This window comes from Nymphalis io, chromosome 25, assembly GCF_905147045.1.
Source record: "Nymphalis io chromosome 25, ilAglIoxx1.1, whole genome shotgun sequence".
In the NCBI taxonomy this organism is placed as follows: domain Eukaryota; kingdom Metazoa; phylum Arthropoda; class Insecta; order Lepidoptera; family Nymphalidae; genus Nymphalis; species Nymphalis io.
In genome coordinates this window covers 881,586-901,267 of record NC_065912.1, presented here as the reverse complement: position 1 = coordinate 901,267, position 19,682 = coordinate 881,586, and the positions used below count along the sequence as shown (strand labels likewise).

General features: G+C 32.7%; 5 protein-coding genes across 9 annotated transcripts; 1 reads left to right on the top strand and 4 right to left on the bottom strand.

Moving 5' to 3' along the window:
* Nucleotides 1–808: 808 nt before the first annotated feature.
* Nucleotides 809–15,876, top strand: LOC126778126 (cilia- and flagella-associated protein 206-like). Of its 5 annotated transcripts, none has more exons than XM_050501529.1 (11): nucleotides 809–1,016; nucleotides 1,440–1,681; nucleotides 2,152–2,329; nucleotides 2,484–2,658; nucleotides 3,371–3,563; nucleotides 3,852–4,133; nucleotides 5,965–6,107; nucleotides 13,458–13,582; nucleotides 14,177–14,286; nucleotides 14,708–14,939; nucleotides 15,662–15,876. In XM_050501529.1, the coding sequence occupies exons 1-11, from the start codon at nucleotides 809–811 to the stop codon at nucleotides 15,709–15,711; spliced, it is 1,938 nt and encodes a 645-aa protein (XP_050357486.1). In that variant the 3' UTR covers nucleotides 15,712–15,876. The 5 variants fall into 5 exon arrangements, with proteins under 5 accessions (XP_050357486.1, XP_050357483.1, XP_050357484.1 ...); XM_050501526.1 differs by lacking the exon at nucleotides 13,458–13,582 and adding an exon at nucleotides 7,048–7,172; XM_050501527.1 differs by lacking the exons at nucleotides 13,458–13,582; nucleotides 14,177–14,286 and adding exons at nucleotides 7,048–7,172; nucleotides 7,767–7,876.
* Nucleotides 9,713–13,172, bottom strand: LOC126778290 (uncharacterized). The gene is made up of 3 exons (XM_050501786.1): nucleotides 13,012–13,172; nucleotides 10,287–10,678; nucleotides 9,713–10,021 (listed from the first exon to the last, which is right to left on the bottom strand). The coding sequence occupies exons 1-3, from the start codon at nucleotides 13,097–13,099 to the stop codon at nucleotides 9,851–9,853; spliced, it is 651 nt and encodes a 216-aa protein (XP_050357743.1). The 5' UTR covers nucleotides 13,100–13,172; the 3' UTR covers nucleotides 9,713–9,850.
* Nucleotides 11,350–12,911, bottom strand: LOC126778172 (glutamyl-tRNA(Gln) amidotransferase subunit A, mitochondrial-like). The gene has a single exon (XM_050501624.1). It carries the CDS (start codon nucleotides 12,854–12,856, stop codon nucleotides 11,378–11,380), a length of 1,479 nt encoding a protein of 492 aa, XP_050357581.1. The 5' UTR covers nucleotides 12,857–12,911; the 3' UTR covers nucleotides 11,350–11,377.
* A 70-nt stretch (nucleotides 15,877–15,946) lies between the features above and the next one.
* LOC126778291 (uncharacterized) lies at nucleotides 15,947–19,586 on the bottom strand. Its single transcript, XM_050501787.1, has 3 exons — nucleotides 19,422–19,586; nucleotides 16,697–17,088; nucleotides 15,947–16,431 (listed from the first exon to the last, which is right to left on the bottom strand). The coding sequence occupies exons 1-3, from the start codon at nucleotides 19,507–19,509 to the stop codon at nucleotides 16,261–16,263; spliced, it is 651 nt and encodes a 216-aa protein (XP_050357744.1). The 5' UTR covers nucleotides 19,510–19,586; the 3' UTR covers nucleotides 15,947–16,260.
* On the bottom strand, nucleotides 17,760–19,321 carry LOC126778174 (glutamyl-tRNA(Gln) amidotransferase subunit A, mitochondrial-like). The gene has a single exon (XM_050501625.1). The coding sequence runs from the start codon at nucleotides 19,264–19,266 to the stop codon at nucleotides 17,788–17,790; it is 1,479 nt and encodes a 492-aa protein (XP_050357582.1). The 5' UTR covers nucleotides 19,267–19,321; the 3' UTR covers nucleotides 17,760–17,787.
* Nucleotides 19,587–19,682: the final 96 nt, after the last annotated feature.

The window sequence follows — 19,682 nt, the reverse complement described above, 5'->3', positions numbered from 1 at the left end:
GGACGAATGTACAATGAGCCACCACTTACACACAAAATCCGTAGACATAACCTAAGAAAACAAAAAGAATTAAACGCATGAAAATATTCGCAGGGTGGTGCTTTATGCATATATGTATAATGACAATCAATAAGTCACAAGGCCAAACGATGTCCGTTTGTGGCTTAGATTTTTTCTAGCGTTTTGGGCACACCATGTTTATCACACGGACAATTATACATGAGGTGAGCCATTTGTCTGTTCTCGGGCGGGCAAACCATCGAGCTTATTTGTGTTGGCTAAAGACGGACTGACAAAAAATATCGTACACTTAATTGCTCTTCGAAATTAATTAACTACTTTAGGATAAAAATATATTACTTTTTTCAATTTACATTTAACTTTTAATGAAACAATGAATATGTACATTACATTAATGAAGTACATTGAATTGAAAAAATTAATGGTTGGTGTTTTTTGTTTTTATCGGCGGTCATCGTCTACAACGCTCCTTTTCTTTTTCTATCATAGATACCATCCCCACAAACTTTCGTTACTTTTTAATAAATTCGTTACTTTTTATTTAAAAATCAAAATATTTAGTAGATATAATTTATATGTCAGAACAACGTTTGCCGGGTCAATTAGTATATGTATATTATATATTACCAAACGAACTACAGATAAACATGGAAAAAAATGCCCGAGTGACGTACCATCGTTCAAACGTTACCATAGCGACATTGATAAATCAAATTTACATTTTTATAATTGCATTGTTCCTACATCATTTTATAATAAAAATATTTATTTCATATAATTTACTAAAATGGCGTGCGATGAAAATGTTATTAAAAACATGGCGAACGAAATAACGCGAAATTGTCAATCACAAAACGTTATAGTTGATACAGATTTCGTCATTTATTTAATAGATTTACTTTTACTGAATCCAAAGTACGGACGGATGTTCTCTAAAACGATTAGTAGAAACAATTTAGAGACTTTCGTGAATGACTGTGTCAATATGCTTACCAGTAAGTTTTTTATTATTTTTTTATTCTGTTTAGGTGGGCAGATGCACAAATGGTTCATCTGATTCAGTTTTTAATCCTTTCTATCTAAGGTGTTATATTCCTTGTGCCTGTAATTAATCCGGTTCACTCGCCTTACAAACCAGAACGCAATAGTATAAAGTACTAAGAAACACATGGTTTCCACACTGGGCTATCTCACTGTACCTCGATACTTGAATTGTTGTAAGTAAACAGTTCAAGTATCGAGGTACAGTGAGATAGCCCAGTGTGGAAACAAATTTCTGCTTAGCCTAAAAGTTGACTGGTAGAGAATGCCTTTACGCATTAAGTCCGCCTTTTGTCCTACTACACAATGTATGGTGGTCAAAAAAGTATTTAAATAAATAAATAAATGTTCCATAAACCGTCTCTTTCTATGAACAGGCAGCGAAACTTCAATAAACACCTTAAAAATGCAATTCATAATGCGAATGAATTACGACAAATTACAAAATCTTATCGACAAACATTTAGACTCTATAGACCAATGTCTTCGACCACTTATTAATGAAATACTCGAAGAGGATCCTGTTACTGAAGATGATACGGCTGTAAAGAAATTATTTAGAAAGATATCGATATACATTATTCTATCCAGCGGACTTGGTAACCCGGGGTCTATTGTGGTATGTACATTATAATAATATTCTGTATTGGTAATAATTCTACCAATTTACAATGGTAACGATACGTTCCCAATTCTATTCCGATCCTACTTCTCGATCGAATCTTCAATCAATCAACTGGATTGTAGTTTCATTAGAATAGGAACAGTTAAACGATTACGTTTCGATACGATTTCGATAGTGTCAATTTGTTAGAATTTGACCTCCTACTTCTTGTAACGCTTATCGTAAATCATTGAATACTTATGTGATGAAAGTAGTAATCATATAAAGTGTTACAATGTATGTATATTGTTTATGATTAAAGCGGTCATTATTTGCCAAAATGTAAGTCAACGACCGACCTCGATTTTACTGGTGGTAGGGCTTTGTGCAAGCTCGTCTGGGTAGGTACCATCAACTCAAAAAAAAAAAAAATTATACAAATTTCGTTTCACATGAAAAAAACGTCTCTTTTATTTTTCTTCTAGACCTTGAAAGAAGGAGTGGCAGCCTTAGAAAGCGTTTTCTCACTCGAGGATCTTAAAATATTTATAGCTTTGCCGAGATCAGAGAAAATGGCACAGTTAATAGATCTAGTGCAAATAACATCCGGGGTCAGGCTGTTTAATAGAGATTGTAAAAAAGGGGGCGAAGGGATTCCTGATCGTAAGTATAGTGACAGTGGAACTTATTTACTGTTTGTTTGAATCCAAGACGTCAGGGTCCGAAGCCTTATAAGTTATGGAGCTGTCGGTTGGCTTTGACTATACAAATTAGTATTCTTAATTGTGTTCGTTTTAATAGATTTCTTTTTCCTCAGTACCATTCAATCTGGTGGACGCCGGGAAGGCATGTTTGGCTTCATTATCAAATTCCCTGATAACGGTTATGCAAAGAGTCAATTCCTTGACATCGGCGATAGCGGACACAATAACAATACAAGATGAAACGGGAAACGTTATTATCGATATACCAACAAACTCGGAATTGACCGAGTAAGTATTCAATTGAGTAAGACTGTCCATTTTGTTAAATTAATAAAACAAAAAATTCGTTTTTTTTTTTTTAAATTTTTAATAAAAAAAAATTGTTTAGCTTTGTGCGTACGTAATCAGGTAACAATTTGTAAATGTCCCACTGCTCGGCAAACGACGATTCTTTGACTATAGAAGCGGGCAAATGGCTCACCTCATGATAAGTGGTTACCACCTCCTACAAACATTGGCACAATAAAAAATGTTAACTAAAATTACGCAAAACGCATCATAAAAATACATTTGAGGAGCCGGTTGGCGTGGTTGGCTTGCCTTTCATGCCAAAGCTAGTGGGTTCGATTTCCAGCCAAGACAGTCATTTGTGTGCTTCATGCACACATGTCTGTTTGTCCTGAGTCTGGGTGTAATTATCTATAGTACAGTAACAGTACAGTAACAGCCTGTTAATGTCCCACTGCTGGGCTAAGGCCTCCTCTCCCTTTTGAGGGGAAGGTTTGGAGCTTATTTATTTAATTATCTATATAAGTGTGTATTATATGTATACAGAAGAAAAGTAGTATATGAAGTATATCAGTTGTCTGGTTTCCATAGTAAAAGCTCTGCTTAGTTTGGAATCAGATGACTGTGTGTGAATAATGTCCCAGGATATTATAATTATCATTATTCCTATATTGCGAAATTGAATTCAAATTTTACTTAAAATACTTTACAGAAACAACTACAAGCAGATATTTGAATTACTCGCTTTCAATCGTCAATACGAATTGTATATTCGGAAATTGTTATCAGACGTTGAAACGATGGTACAAAATGGCACCCACTATGTCGATAAAGTAAAACATGTTCTGGAAGAATTACATGCTACAGTAAAGTATAAAGCTGCTGTGCCGGTTGTTACAGTTTTCGTAAGTTATATTAATAATAATAATAATTTATTAAATAACTTGTATATAACACACGAGTAACAAATAGGGCGGGGCCCAAAATACATGTCCGAAATAAATACCGTTTCTGAAATCAACGTAACCATTAGGCAATTTTAGAAAAACATATATTTTAATTCATAGGAATTATGATTATAATAATGGCAACATATAGATGTTGCCATTACCATTACATACTCTTGGAGAGTACTACATTATTTAGACGGAATTTTGACGTTTATTGAAAAAAAACAACGTTATATTTTTTAGCCTCTATTCACAAAACTCTGGAGAGTATGGCGTTCAATGCAAAATATAATGTACTTAATGTCAACTGTCAACCGGCTCATGTCTATCCTTGGTAACATCTCAGATCAGATGAAGATACCCTATCATATTATAGACAAAATGCTGGAGGGTAAGAACGTGGTAACTGACCAGGATCGGATGAGTGATCGAGTCAGTATCACTGACAGGATAACTCTGGGCTCGCTGAAGAATTATGTGGCTTACGGTGGTAGCTTTACTGTTGTGAATGACAGAAACATACAGGTAAGTATTGTGGGGATTTATAATGGAATTTGTAACACTAAAAGCAATGATAGCTCATAAATCTTAATGTTTAAGATGCTGATAGCTTATTCCACCACGTTGATACATTGTTGGTGATATAATTTGCGTTGTTTGAAAATGGAACAGAACTTTTGTTTTGTTATCGTTAATTATAGTTCTCGTGTGAAGAAGCGTTAGCAAAGAATTTCTGAATAATAAATACCTGACTCTGGCAAAGCCAAAAGTCGGAAACATGGTTTTAGTGCATTACGTCTAATTATAAGTAAGTATGTGTGTTAGAGTATATGTATTAGGCATGCCTTTTAAGTTCTGTCGTTTCCTTATTTCCCGGCAATTTTGAATTTGGAACTGTTCTATATTCGAATGTGTTTAAATTTTGAATCTAAAAACAGTTGAAAGTATTAGGATTAATGCTATTGTTTAGTCACAGCCTCGATTTGAATCTGTCAGGTTACGTACGAAAATGAATCTTTCTAAGGAAAATGTTCGTGCAATAATTTTCTACAACTTTAGAAGAGGCCTGACACGGCTTCGTTGTTTTGAAGAGCTAACATCTGTGTTCAGTGATGAAGCCCCATGTCTGCGGACTGTCGAACGCTGGTATTTAGAATTCCAGCGTGGACATACTAGTGTTAGTAACAAATCTCGCCAAAATCCGCCTTCACTGAAGATAACATCATTGCTGTGAGGCAACTAATGCTTGAAGATCGTCATGTGACGTATCGAAAGATAGAAGCTCTATTAGGCATCTCAGGGACAACCATTCAGAAGATCTTGCATGAAGCGCTTTGTGTGAGAAAGCTAGTTTGCCGTCGGATACCGCATCTGCTTTCCGACGATCATAAGGCGGCCCGCGTCAGATGGTGTAAGAAAAATCTGCAAAGGTTCAACCGAGGAGAGTTAAATTACGTCTACGACATCATCAGTGGTGACGAATCTTGGATCTGTGCCTACGATCCTGATTCCAAACAACAATCTATAATCTGGGTCTTTCAAGACGAGCCAAAGCCGACTAAAGTTGTTCGTTCTCGAAGCACTTCAAAGAAGATGGTGGCCACGTTCGTTGGAAAAACCGGCCATGTTGTGACTATTGCACTTGAAGATCGTAGAACGGTTAACGCAGAGTGGTATACCATAGTTTGTTTACCAGAAGTCATCGCCGAACTTTGAAAATCTAACTAAAAGCGACGCATCATCCTGCACCACGACAACGCAAGCTCACACAGCGCTCGTCAAAGGATTGAGTATTTGAAGCAGTAAAAAGTAGAAATTCTTGACCATCCTCCATACAGTCCTGACCTAAGCCTTAACGATTTCTTTACATTTCCTAAAATTAAGAAAAGTCTTCGTGGTCAAAGGTTCCAGTCCGGTGAAGAAACAGTCGACGCTTTCAAGTCAGCCATTTTGAACAATCCTAGTTTAGAGTGAAATAAATGTTATAATAACAGATTTGAACAAATGGAAAAGTGTATTAAGTTACGTGCTGAATAATTTTAAAAACAATAAAAAGTACTATAAGGTTCTAGTTGTGTTTTTTTCTTTAAACGACAAAACTTAAAAGGCATGCCTCGTATGTATGTTTAACTGCAAAAATATATTCCATTATTAAAAGTTCACATATGTATGTGGCAGAATTTTAGCGATTAAACACATGCAGGTTTCCTCACGATGTTGTCCTTCACCGCCGAGATTGAAATGAATTATGAATACAAATCAAGCACATGAAAATTCAGTATTACTTGGTTGGTTTGAAACGGCGGTCATCGGTGAAGTTTCAGAAATAATTCCTAATTTTTGTTATATATTTTAGTTTCTAGGCTTTTGTGCCTTATGTCTCAGTGTAGGAGCCCTGGTACCAAGCAATATGAAGGTTGGATTGATCCAGTCTAAAGGATACCGCTATGGGTTCTGCAGCGTGAAGATGGCGACTCGATTCAGTAAAGATTCTCAAAGGTAATGTTTATTTAATCATAGAATATAAAGTATTGAATTCAATGGGTATATAAAAATCTTAGTCCCAATGGATGTATCTGCTTGGTTATAAAAAGTCTGACAGTAATGAGCTTCACAAACCGTGGTTTATTTGTAAATCGGCTAGCTAGTCTGACGTCAATTTTATGTAGTGGATTTTTTTCTCGGTTAAGGTATTTATTTAATTGAATATAGAAGTTTTTGTATAAACATAGGCGATTTGTCCATCACATAAGCATTTGAAAAATTGTCTTATGAACAAGAAACATTTATTTATTATATCAGTGCGATATTATTAATGTCATCATTTCGCTCCTCACGTAAAGTAATATATAAATAGCCGAGATGGCCTAGTGGATAGAACACGAGAATCTTAACCGATGATCGTGGGTTCAAACCCGGGCAAGTACCACTGAATTTTCATGTGCTTAATTTGCGTTTATAATTCATATCGTGCTTGACGGTGAAGGAAAACATCGTAAGGGTATTGGGTATTCTACCAACCCGCATTGGAGCAGCGTGGTGGAATAAGCTCCAAACCTTCTCCTCAAAAGGAAGATTCGGCCTTAGCCCAGCAGTTGGTTAACAGGCTGTTACTGTAAAGTAATAAAAGCTTTTACATACCTATAAAATTTCGTATTTATGCTGTTTACCGTTGAGGAGTTTTTTCGCCTGGAGTCAATCTTGGGTGTATAATGAAATTGCACGAAACCAACGTAAAATTTCAATTCCGTAGAAAAAGAAAGTGGCTCTAATTCAGCTTGCCACATTTGACCTCAACAAACTAACAGACGTTGCAAGTTTAATAAAAACATGTAAAAATGACAACAGGCGTCTTTGTTTTCTATATCCAAAGCAGTTAAAATAATATACGAATTCAGTCTAGTGTACAATTATTTTATTGTATTGTTTTTAATTAAAGGTACGTCAACGAAGTTTTAGAGTTCGCCCGAAACAATCCACATGTTATCAATTTACTGAATATATTGGAAGAAGTCAAGGACGTGAAGACTATAGACAACCTCGTCACACGCGTTTTACCAAAAAGTATGTATATTTTGTAAATGTTTCACGACCAAAGGTTATAACATAACAGTTCCATGTTTAGATCTTTACAAATACTGAAATTTAGATCAAACTACAAATACACAGATGATATAGTTACGGCGTGAGTGCCCAGATACTATTGGCTCACTCCCATAGTCCGAGGGAATGGCACACACGCGGAGAGAAATTAGACGCTAGACTAACAGCTGCACGTGTTTGCCTCAGTAGGCACGGGAGTGTAACACTGATAACTTCTTTCCTCCAGGCTTTTACTGAGAACTATCAGGCAAAACTAATAATTATTATTATTCCTTCTTACGAAATTCGAACTCTTCACTTAATTGTCAATTTATAATATAAAAATGGCAACAAAATAAGTGGGAAAATGAGGAATTTGAATTCGCCGTAATTATTGGGAATATGACCCGACAATTTGGCCGTTAAAATAGGAAGAGAAATATGCTCCTCCTCAAAAAGTGAGAGGAGGCCTTAGCCCAGCAGTGGGACATTCACAGCGCGCCTAAGCAATAACGAGTGCACTATGTATGTACTCACTGTGTTCATTTATAATTTGTTTGTTTTCCTCACTAACAGCTAAAATATCAGATAAAGATATACAAACAGACACACATCCGATTGATGGGCACATGGAGAAGAACTATTCTTGGGACATGTGGGAGTGGAAGCGACGTGCCTGTCAATGGGTTTGTATTCAAAAATAAAATTTATCATCGCAATTATTATTATTTTTTTTAATATTCGTTAATATATTTCAAAGACTCTTTCTAAGCATTCTTGGATTAACCTGTCTTTATGAATGGGTTTTATAAAACCAAATCTACTAACGAACTGTCACTTTTTTGTAATCGAATCGAAACGCAGTGGTTGCCATTTAACCGTTTTTTCGATCCAATCTTATACACGAATGAGATTGGATTGAAATCGTTGTAAATCACCCTTAAAACTAACAAAGCAACAATTAAATTTACTAAAATTTACAGTCAATAAAAGCCCTTCGGTAGTATTTCTTTTTTTTATAATATAATTTTACGGTTTTTTATTTAATACTTACAAAACGTTATAATCAAAAAAATATTTTTTCAATAAAGTACAAATTACTTTTAGGCTACAATAGTCAACTGTCGAACTCATTCAACCCAAACGGACTACAGCCATCTTAGATCAGAGATACATTGTCAAACGGTTGAACCGCGCGATAAATGTCTGCAGACTAAGAAAGATTCTGGTGTTAATACTAATCCCCATGATGAATTCCTATGGGGTCTGAGAGGAAAAATCGGTTATGGACAACACGCTATGAAGTTGAATGAAGAAACTAACACAGAAAAGGAAAAAGGTTTTATATATTGTTGATTAAAATAGCCTTAATTGTGTATGTGCTTAATTGAATCTAGCCTGTTCCTTAAAAAAACTAAGATAACTTTTATTTTGACTATAGTCATTTTCAAATTTTTATTTTTAATGGTACATTATTGCCGTAACCGGAGTGGAGTTTAAAACATAAATACGAGTCAGGCAAATGTGATTTCCATTCGAGACTCGCCTTTTATATATATATTTTTCATTACTAAAAAATGCAATGAAATAAATAAATTTTTATAGAAACATATGTTCATACATATAAAAATATAGTTATTGATTTTCCCGCCAATTATATTTCTTATGTTTGCAACTGAACATTCCAGCCTAGTCATGGTCCGTTGACGAAGATCCAGATTAAAAACCAAATCTATGACTAAAATCTATCTATCTATCTATAAATCTATGATTAAAGATACGTAGAAAAAAAACAGATTTTCATAGTATTTTGCTGGAGTTTCTTTTTTGTTTCAATTAGTTTTATTTATACCCATCACATAAATTACAAACATATTACAAACGTATCATACGTTTGTAATTTTAATACTCCCGCGCATGTTTGTCGCAAACTTACTGTTCTAGAATCATAATCTTAATATTCTTAAGTATATTATGAATACATCCCTGTATTATTATTATGTATTAGACTTAATCTATTCATGTTCAAGCTATTAAAAACCCTAATAATTATTTCAACAGCTCGAGTCGTAGAAATATGCAGTTGGCCGTGCGTGACTACAGAAGAATAAAACACCGTTATACAGAATGAATTTATTTAATTTTAAGATTTATGTACAATATCTTGCTTAAATTACATTTATTTAATTGATTAATGTTTTTTTTATCAAACGAATCAAGTAAAGTAAAACGTTGACAGAAAAAAAATGTAATAAAACTTTTTTTTTTTATATCATTAAGACGTTTTTGTTAGCATTGTTATATATTATTAATATTAAAAAGGCAGGCTATTTGAACGGATAATTACACTAGCTCACTCACCTTCAATCCAAAAAACGAAAATGATTAAGTTACAATACTTAAAATAAATCAAACACGTTCATGCAAATCGAAATGAAATATCATTTTGGCGCCCAAAGTCCCACTTTGGGCGCCAAAATGATATTCGTAAACGGTATGTATTCATAAGCGATCGTTTTATTTAACAAAAAATCAATTTAGTATAAATAAACAAACGTTAAGCTAATAGGAAATACCTACTTGGGTTGTCAAAAACCTTATTTATATATTTTTCTCTAACATTTTATTGTATGTAGTAAATAAAACGGTTTTTTTTTTGTTCATCTTCTCAACCTACTAAATGTATCTCTTGCTTCTTTCATTAGTAAGAAGTCATCAGCTCTCTGCTTCAAGGCCGAGGCTTCTTCTTGAAGGGCGAGAAGTGACGTCACTTGAGATGTAAGAGATTTCGGTAAAATCGCTTCTGGTACAGCTAGAACCGCATATTTACTCTGGAATTTTAAGTACATTACATACATAATGGAAACTGAATATTAGGAGCAGGGTGGTGAAATAAGCTCCAGCCAAACTTTATCCACGAGAAGATAGAGATGCCTTTGTTCAGCTGTTCAGCTGGACATTTACTTGAACTATTTATTAGTCATCAAATAACCGATTATTTTATATATTACTTACAATTACAATAGCTAAGCAAATATTTGTAAAACTTGGAATTTCATAAACCATTTGCGCACATATTATAAAGAAGATTTTTACCTTAGCCTTTTCATAGTTCTCTTCATATGACACCAATTTCTGTTTCAATTGCTTTATGTGATCATGTGTGTTCTCAGGATTCGGATTCTGACTAGCCAAGGAGATTCTAGACGACTCCAATTCTTTGCGTAGTTCTTCTATTGATCTATTGTTACGGTTAATTTTCGCTTGAAATTTAGCATTCTTCTGTTTCAGTTTGAGTATTTCATATTCATCAGCGAGTTTGTCTGATATCTCTCTTGAACGATGCAGGGATATCGACACTGCATCTAAATTTTCTATTCCCAAAACCGATTGACTTTCAGCAACATGTCCTAGTATGTTTTGAGATTTCTGTGGTAATTTTTCGATGTTTATGTTCAGATTTTTCAATACATCTGACGTAAGAGATGCTAAAAAAAATTATATTTTATTACAATTATAAAATGAAAAATTATTTATTTAAGTAGTATTTTATAAGCAATTTTTAACCATGTTATAAGATTCAATGGAAATTAAGACTAGCTCCGATTGCTTGGAAATAAGTTATTACCAAGAAGAACAGGCCAGAAACTCTGCTTTTTGAATAAAAATTCAATTCAAATTATATAGTTTTACCCCAAAGTACTATGCCATAGCCCATATGTACTATTTGTATTGAAATGAACCACAAGTTGATTTAAAATATATTTTTTAAATATTAGCACAACACAAAAGTATATAGGCCTATAACTACTGGAATTGTTTTTGTTTTCAGTTTGCAAAAGTGATTATTGCACTTGAATACATTTAACTAAATCAAGAAATGAAACGATAGACCGGATTCCAAATAATTGGTAAAAATAAAAGCTATTTACAAAGATAAATAAAATGTAGCCTGTGTTACTAAATAATAAAGTTGATTTATTGCTGCCAGAAAATAGTACAAATTAAAAAACCAATAACACAAAGTTCGATATATATTTTTTTAAAGATAATATAATATATATGTAATATATTGTTACTTCATACACTTCTTGAATTATGTATATAAATAAAAATAACAACTTTTCTAACACAAAAATTTATTTACAACACACTTCTCATATAATAATACTCATTATAATCATAAATTACATTTTTAAATTTGGAAAGTCAACTAAACTTTCAATTTTCTTGGCTACATTTAACATTATTTCCTCGCATAAAGATGGCCCCATTAGCTGTATAGATAAAGGCATATTATTCTTTGATAATCTGATTGGTATCGAAATGGCTGGTATCCCAGCCATATTAGCAGGTTGTGTGCAATAATCTTGTAAGGCACATTGATCTCTGTTATGTGTTGAGGTAAAATCTTTATATAAAGGAGCTTCCGATAATGTTGTTGGTGTCAAAAGTAACTCTACTGAGTTATCTCCATTGAAAACTTGATTGAAATCATCTGCTATTAATCTTCTCAACTTTAAAGCTTTTAGAAAATATTTTTCATAATTTCTTGTCAATAAAAAGTAATTACCAGCAAATATCCTGGATCTAACAACATTATTAAATCCTTCTGACCGTGTTGAAGCATACAACTCTTCTGTGGAATAATCTTCGGCTGCCCTTAATCCATATTCTAATCCATCATACCTTGCCATATTACTCGCTACTTCACACTGGTTCAATATTGAATACACAGCGATTGAGACTGATGTATGGGGTAACGAAACTCTACTGATTTGACATTTTTCTTTCTCTAACATATCTGTAACGCATCTCCATACGTCTAACACATCTTCACTCATACCTTCACAATAATACTCACTTGGTATACCAATTTTAATTTTAGACATATCAATATTATCATCAATTTTAACAGGTTTAAATGGTTTCTTTATGGTTGTCGAGTCTAATTTATCAGGTCCAGCTACACAATTCAATATCATGGTCAAATCGTCAATGCTCCTTGCTAAAATACCCGGCACATCCATAGAATTAACTAAAGGTATAAGTCCATATCTTGAAACTAAGCCATAAGTAGGTTTAAGACCAACAACTCCACATAAAGCAGCAGGATTTCTAGTTGATCCACCTGTGTCAGAACCTATGCCAGCTACACAAGCACCAGTTGCCACAGCTACAGCACTGCCTCCTGAACTACCGCCTGATATTCTCCAATCTTCACTGTTACACCATGGATTGCGAGTGGGACCGAAAATTGAATCTACGGTACCTGAACCCATTGCAAATTCGTCTAAATTCGATTTTCCAATAAGACACGCGCCAGAATTGATGAGTCGAGAATAAACTGTTGCATTGTATGTGGGTACAAATTTTTTTAACATATTCGAAGCGCAGGTTGTATGTATATTTTTAGTACAAAAGTTATCTTTTATAGCGATTGCAATGCCGTCCAAGGGTAAGCTTTTCTTTTCAATATATATCCGTTTTTCACTTTCAATTGCATGGTTTTCGGCTATTTCATCCGTTAAAACAATAAAAGCGTTTAAATCTCTCGTCTGCTTTACACGTTGAATAGACAAATCAATAAAACTTGTTGGTGTTAAAAGTTTATCACGGAACGACTTGTGAATTTCTTTTATACTATAAGACGTTAATTTATTCATTTTATAATAAGAATAATAGTTATTTGTTCAGGTTATATGGTTTTTTAAGCAATTGGTTAGCCAACTATTTTATGTACAACAATAACAACACGCAAATGTCAAAACAGATAAACCTTCTACAACTGTTCGGTTTATATAGTAAATACTTAACTTACCCAAAGCTTTTTGTTCCAATTTTTCTCTTTTAGCTAATGCTTCATATAATTTATAATGACTTTCATTTTCACTACAATTTACTTTCATGATTACACTTTACAAGACAAACTTAATAGAAAAATAAGCGTTTTCGTTAACGAAGTTTAAAATTTAAATTATGTTGGCATTAAACATTTTATTGCCATATCCCAACAGTCAATATTACATTTAACAATGGAATTACATATTTCAATTAAATGAAACTATATATTAAAGTTTTATAGAATTTTGAAATTATAGTATGTGTTATGCGTTCATAAATATAAGTCGTAATCTAAATATAATATTCAAAGCAGGTTTTTTTAAATTTAATTTTAAACAAAAACTTAATATGGCAAAGCAGTTAAAATAATATACGAATTCAGTCTAGTGTACAATTATTTTATTGTATTGTTTTTAATTAAAGGTACGTCAACGAAGTTTTAGAGTTCGCCCGAAACAATCCACATGTTATCAATTTACTGAATATATTGGAAGAAGTCAAGGACGTGAAGACTATAGACAACCTCGTCACACGCGTTTTACCAAAAAGTATGTATATTTTGTAAATGTTTCACGACCAAAGGTTATAACATAACAGTTCCATGTTTAGATCTTTACAAATACTGAAATTTAGATCAAACTACAAATACACAGATGATATAGTTACGGCGTGAGTGCCCAGATACTATTGGCTCACTCCCATAGTCCGAGGGAATGGCACACACGCGGAGAGAAATTAGACGCTAGACTAACAGCTGCACGTGTTTGCCTCAGTAGGCACGGGAGTGTAACACTGATAACTTCTTTCCTCCAGGCTTTTACTGAGAACTATCAGGCAAAACTAATAATTATTATTATTCCTTCTTACGAAATTCGAACTCTTCACTTAATTGTCAATTTATAATATAAAAATGGCAACAAAATAAGTGGGAAAATGAGGAATTTGAATTCGCCGTAATTATTGGGAATATGACCCGACAATTTGGCCGTTAAAATAGGAAGAGAAATATGCTCCTCCTCAAAAAGTGAGAGGAGGCCTTAGCCCAGCAGTGGGACATTCACAGCGCGCCTAAGCAATAACGAGTGCACTATGTATGTACTCACTGTGTTCATTTATAATTTGTTTGTTTTCCTCACTAACAGCTAAAATATCAGATAAAGATATACAAACAGACACACATCCGATTGATGGGCACATGGAGAAGAACTATTCTTGGGACATGTGGGAGTGGAAGCGACGTGCCTGTCAATGGGTTTGTATTCAAAAATAAAATTTATCATCGCAATTATTATTATTTTTTTTAATATTCGTTAATATATTTCAAAGACTCTTTCTAAGCATTCTTGGATTAACCTGTCTTTATGAATGGGTTTTATAAAACCAAATCTACTAACGAACTGTCACTTTTTTGTAATCGAATCGAAACGCAGTGGTTGCCATTTAACCGTTTTTTCGATCCAATCTTATACACGAATGAGATTGGATTGAAATCGTTGTAAATCACCCTTAAAACTAACAAAGCAACAATTAAATTTACTAAAATTTACAGTCAATAAAAGCCCTTCGGTAGTATTTCTTTTTTTTATAATATAATTTTACGGTTTTTTATTTAATACTTACAAAACGTTATAATCAAAAAAATATTTTTTCAATAAAGTACAAATTACTTTTAGGCTACAATAGTCAACTGTCGAACTCATTCAACCCAAACGGACTACAGCCATCTTAGATCAGAGATACATTGTCAAACGGTTGAACCGCGCGATAAATGTCTGCAGACTAAGAAAGATTCTGGTGTTAATACTAATCCCCATGATGAATTCCTATGGGGTCTGAGAGGAAAAATCGGTTATGGACAACACGCTATGAAGTTGAATGAAGAAACTAACACAGAAAAGGAAAAAGGTTTTATATATTGTTGATTAAAATAGCCTTAATTGTGTATGTGCTTAATTGAATCTAGCCTGTTCCTTAAAAAAACTAAGATAACTTTTATTTTGACTATAGTCATTTTCAAATTTTTATTTTTAATGGTACATTATTGCCGTAACCGGAGTGGAGTTTAAAACATAAATACGAGTCAGGCAAATGTGATTTCCATTCGAGACTCGCCTTTTATATATATATTTTTCATTACTAAAAAATGCAATGAAATAAATAAATTTTTATAGAAACATATGTTCATACATATAAAAATATAGTTATTGATTTTCCCGCCAATTATATTTCTTATGTTTGCAACTGAACATTCCAGCCTAGTCATGGTCCGTTGACGAAGATCCAGATTAAAAACCAAATCTATGACTAAAATCTATCTATCTATCTATAAATCTATGATTAAAGATACGTAGAAAAAAAACAGATTTTCATAGTATTTTGCTGGAGTTTCTTTTTTGTTTCAATTAGTTTTATTTATACCCATCACATAAATTACAAACATATTACAAACGTATCATACGTTTGTAATTTTAATACTCCCGCGCATGTTTGTCGCAAACTTACTGTTCTAGAATCATAATCTTAATATTCTTAAGTATATTATGAATACATCCCTGTATTATTATTATGTATTAGACTTAATCTATTCATGTTCAAGCTATTAAAAACCCTAATAATTATTTCAACAGCTCGAGTCGTAGAAATATGCAGTTGGCCGTGCGTGACTACAGAAGAATAAAACACCGTTATACAGAATGAATTTATTTAATTTTAAGATTTATGTACAATATCTTGCTTAAATTACATTTATTTAATTGATTAATGTTTTTTTTATCAAACGAATCAAGTAAAGTAAAACGTTGACAGAAAAAAAATGTAATAAAACTTTTTTTTTTTATATCATTAAGACGTTTTTGTTAGCATTGTTATATATTATTAATATTAAAAAGGCAGGCTATTTGAACGGATAATTACACTAGCTCACTCACCTTCAATCCAAAAAACGAAAATGATTAAGTTACAATACTTAAAATAAATCAAACACGTTCATGCAAATCGAAATGAAATATCATTTTGGCGCCCAAAGTCCCACTTTGGGCGCCAAAATGATATTCGTAAACGGTATGTATTAATAAGCGATCGTTTTATTTAACAAAAAATCAATTTAGTATAAATAAACAAACGTTAAGCTAATAGGAAATACCTACTTGGGTTGTCAAAAACCTTATTTATATATTTTTCTCTAACATTTTATTGTATGTAGTAAATAAAACGGTTTTTTTTTTGTTCATCTTCTCAACCTACTAAATGTATCTCTTGCTTCTTTCATTAGTAAGAAGTCATCAGCTCTCTGCTTCAAGGCCGAGGCTTCTTCTTGAAGGGCGAGAAGTGACGTCACTTGAGATGTAAGAGATTTCGGTAAAATCGCTTCTGGTACAGCTAGAACCGCATATTTACTCTGGAATTTTAAGTACATTACATACATAATGGAAACTGAATATTAGGAGCAGGGTGGTGAAATAAGCTCCAGCCAAACTTTATCCACGAGAAGATAGAGATGCCTTTGTTCAGCTGTTCAGCTGGACATTTACTTGAACTATTTATTAGTCATCAAATAACCGATTATTTTATATATTACTTACAATTACAATAGCTAAGCAAATATTTGTAAAACTTGGAATTTCATAAACCATTTGCGCACATATTATAAAGAAGATTTTTACCTTAGCCTTTTCATAGTTCTCTTCATATGACACCAATTTCTGTTTCAATTGCTTTATGTGATCATGTGTGTTCTCAGGATTCGGATTCTGACTAGCCAAGGAGATTCTAGACGACTCCAATTCTTTGCGTAGTTCTTCTATTGATCTATTGTTACGGTTAATTTTCGCTTGAAATTTAGCATTCTTCTGTTTCAGTTTGAGTATTTCATATTCATCAGCGAGTTTGTCTGATATCTCTCTTGAACGATGCAGGGATATCGACACTGCATCTAAATTTTCTATTCCCAAAACCGATTGACTTTCAGCAACATGTCCTAGTATGTTTTGAGATTTCTGTGGTAATTTTTCGATGTTTATGTTCAGATTTTTCAATACATCTGACGTAAGAGATGCTAAAAAAAATTATATTTTATTACAATTATAAAATGAAAAATTATTTATTTAAGTAGTATTTTATAAGCAATTTTTAACCATGTTATAAGATTCAATGGAAATTAAGACTAGCTCCGATTGCTTGGAAATAAGTTATTACCAAGAAGAACAGGCCAGAAACTCTGCTTTTTGAATAAAAATTCAATTCAAATTATATAGTTTTACCCCAAAGTACTATGCCATAGCCCATATGTACTATTTGTATTGAAATGAACCACAAGTTGATTTAAAATATATTTTTTAAATATTAGCACAACACAAAAGTATATAGGCCTATAACTACTGGAATTGTTTTTGTTTTCAGTTTGCAAAAGTGATTATTGCACTTGAATACATTTAACTAAATCAAGAAATGAAACGATAGACCGGATTCCAAATAATTGGTAAAAATAAAAGCTATTTACAAAGATAAATAAAATGTAGCCTGTGTTACTAAATAATAAAGTTGATTTATTGCTGCCAGAAAATAGTACAAATTAAAAAACCAATAACACAAAGTTCGATATATATTTTTTTAAAGATAATATAATATATATGTAATATATTGTTACTTCATACACTTCTTGAATTATGTATATAAATAAAAATAACAACTTTTCTAACACAAAAATTTATTTACAACACACTTCTCATATAATAATACTCATTATAATCATAAATTACATTTTTAAATTTGGAAAGTCAACTAAACTTTCAATTTTCTTGGCTACATTTAACATTATTTCCTCGCATAAAGATGGCCCCATTAGCTGTATAGATAAAGGCATATTATTCTTTGATAATCTGATTGGTATCGAAATGGCTGGTATCCCAGCCATATTAGCAGGTTGTGTGCAATAATCTTGTAAGGCACATTGATCTCTGTTATGTGTTGAGGTAAAATCTTTATATAAAGGAGCTTCCGATAATGTTGTTGGTGTCAAAAGTAACTCTACTGAGTTATCTCCATTGAAAACTTGATTGAAATCATCTGCTATTAATCTTCTCAACTTTAAAGCTTTTAGAAAATATTTTTCATAATTTCTTGTCAATAAAAAGTAATTACCAGCAAATATCCTGGATCTAACAACATTATTAAATCCTTCTGACCGTGTTGAAGCATACAACTCTTCTGTGGAATAATCTTCGGCTGCCCTTAATCCATATTCTAATCCATCATACCTTGCCATATTACTCGCTACTTCACACTGGTTCAATATTGAATACACAGCGATTGAGACTGATGTATGGGGTAACGAAACTCTACTGATTTGACATTTTTCTTTCTCTAACATATCTGTAACGCATCTCCATACGTCTAACACATCTTCACTCATACCTTCACAATAATACTCACTTGGTATACCAATTTTAATTTTAGACATATCAATATTATCATCAATTTTAACAGGTTTAAATGGTTTCTTTATGGTTGTCGAGTCTAATTTATCAGGTCCAGCTACACAATTCAATATCATGGTCAAATCGTCAATGCTCCTTGCTAAAATACCCGGCACATCCATAGAATTAACTAAAGGTATAAGTCCATATCTTGAAACTAAGCCATAAGTAGGTTTAAGACCAACAACTCCACATAAAGCAGCAGGATTTCTAGTTGATCCACCTGTGTCAGAACCTATGCCAGCTACACAAGCACCAGTTGCCACAGCTACAGCACTGCCTCCTGAACTACCGCCTGATATTCTCCAATCTTCACTGTTACACCATGGATTGCGAGTGGGACCGAAAATTGAATCTACGGTACCTGAACCCATTGCAAATTCGTCTAAATTCGATTTTCCAATAAGACACGCGCCAGAATTGATGAGTCGAGAATAAACTGTTGCATTGTATGTGGGTACAAATTTTTTTAACATATTCGAAGCGCAGGTTGTATGTATATTTTTAGTACAAAAGTTATCTTTTATAGCGATTGCAATGCCGTCCAAGGGTAAGCTTTTCTTTTCAATATATATCCGTTTTTCACTTTCAATTGCATGGTTTTCGGCTATTTCATCCGTTAAAACAATAAAAGCGTTTAAATCTCTCGTCTGCTTTACACGTTGAATAGACAAATCAATAAAACTTGTTGGTGTTAAAAGTTTATCACGGAACGACTTGTGAATTTCTTTTATACTATAAGACGTTAATTTATTCATTTTATAATAAGAATAATAGTTATTTGTTCAGGTTATATGGTTTTTTAAGCAATTGGTTAGCCAACTATTTTATGTACAACAATAACAACACGCAAATGTCAAAACAGATAAACCTTCTACAACTGTTCGGTTTATATAGTAAATACTTAACTTACCCAAAGCTTTTTGTTCCAATTTTTCTCTTTTAGCTAATGCTTCATATAATTTATAATGACTTTCATTTTCACTACAATTTACTTTCATGATTACACTTTACAAGACAAACTTAATAGAAAAATAAGCGTTTTCGTTAACGAAGTTTAAAATTTAAATTATGTTGGCATTAAACATTTTATTGCCATATCCCAACAGTCAATATTACATTTAACAATGGAATTACATATTTCAATTAAATGAAACTATATATTAAAGTTTTA

Bases quoted from the DNA above. Each gene is read 5' to 3' on its own strand.
- LOC126778126 (XM_050501529.1), top strand. From the start codon at position 809: ATGGCGTGCGATGAAAATGTTATTAAAAACATGGCGAACGAAATAACG. The intron at 1,682-2,151 runs GTATGTACATTA...TTTTTCTTCTAG, and splicing joins GTAACCCGGGGTCTATTGTG to ACCTTGAAAGAAGGAGTGGC. The intron at 3,564-3,851 runs GTAAGTTATATT...TATATTTTTTAG, and splicing joins TGCCGGTTGTTACAGTTTTC to CCTCTATTCACAAAACTCTG.
- LOC126778172 (XM_050501624.1), bottom strand. From the start codon at position 12,856: ATGAATAAATTAACGTCTTATAGTATAAAAGAAATTCACAAGTCGTTC.
- LOC126778290 (XM_050501786.1), bottom strand. From the start codon at position 13,099: ATGAAAGTAAATTGTAGTGAAAATGAAAGTCATTATAAATTATATGAA. The intron at 10,679-13,011 runs GTAAGTTAAGTA...AATTTTTTTTAG, and splicing joins ATTGGAACAAAAAGCTTTGG to CATCTCTTACGTCAGATGTA. The intron at 10,022-10,286 runs GTAAAAATCTTC...TTAAAATTCCAG, and splicing joins AGAACTATGAAAAGGCTAAG to AGTAAATATGCGGTTCTAGC.
- LOC126778174 (XM_050501625.1), bottom strand. From the start codon at position 19,266: ATGAATAAATTAACGTCTTATAGTATAAAAGAAATTCACAAGTCGTTC.
- LOC126778291 (XM_050501787.1), bottom strand. From the start codon at position 19,509: ATGAAAGTAAATTGTAGTGAAAATGAAAGTCATTATAAATTATATGAA. The intron at 17,089-19,421 runs GTAAGTTAAGTA...AATTTTTTTTAG, and splicing joins ATTGGAACAAAAAGCTTTGG to CATCTCTTACGTCAGATGTA. The intron at 16,432-16,696 runs GTAAAAATCTTC...TTAAAATTCCAG, and splicing joins AGAACTATGAAAAGGCTAAG to AGTAAATATGCGGTTCTAGC.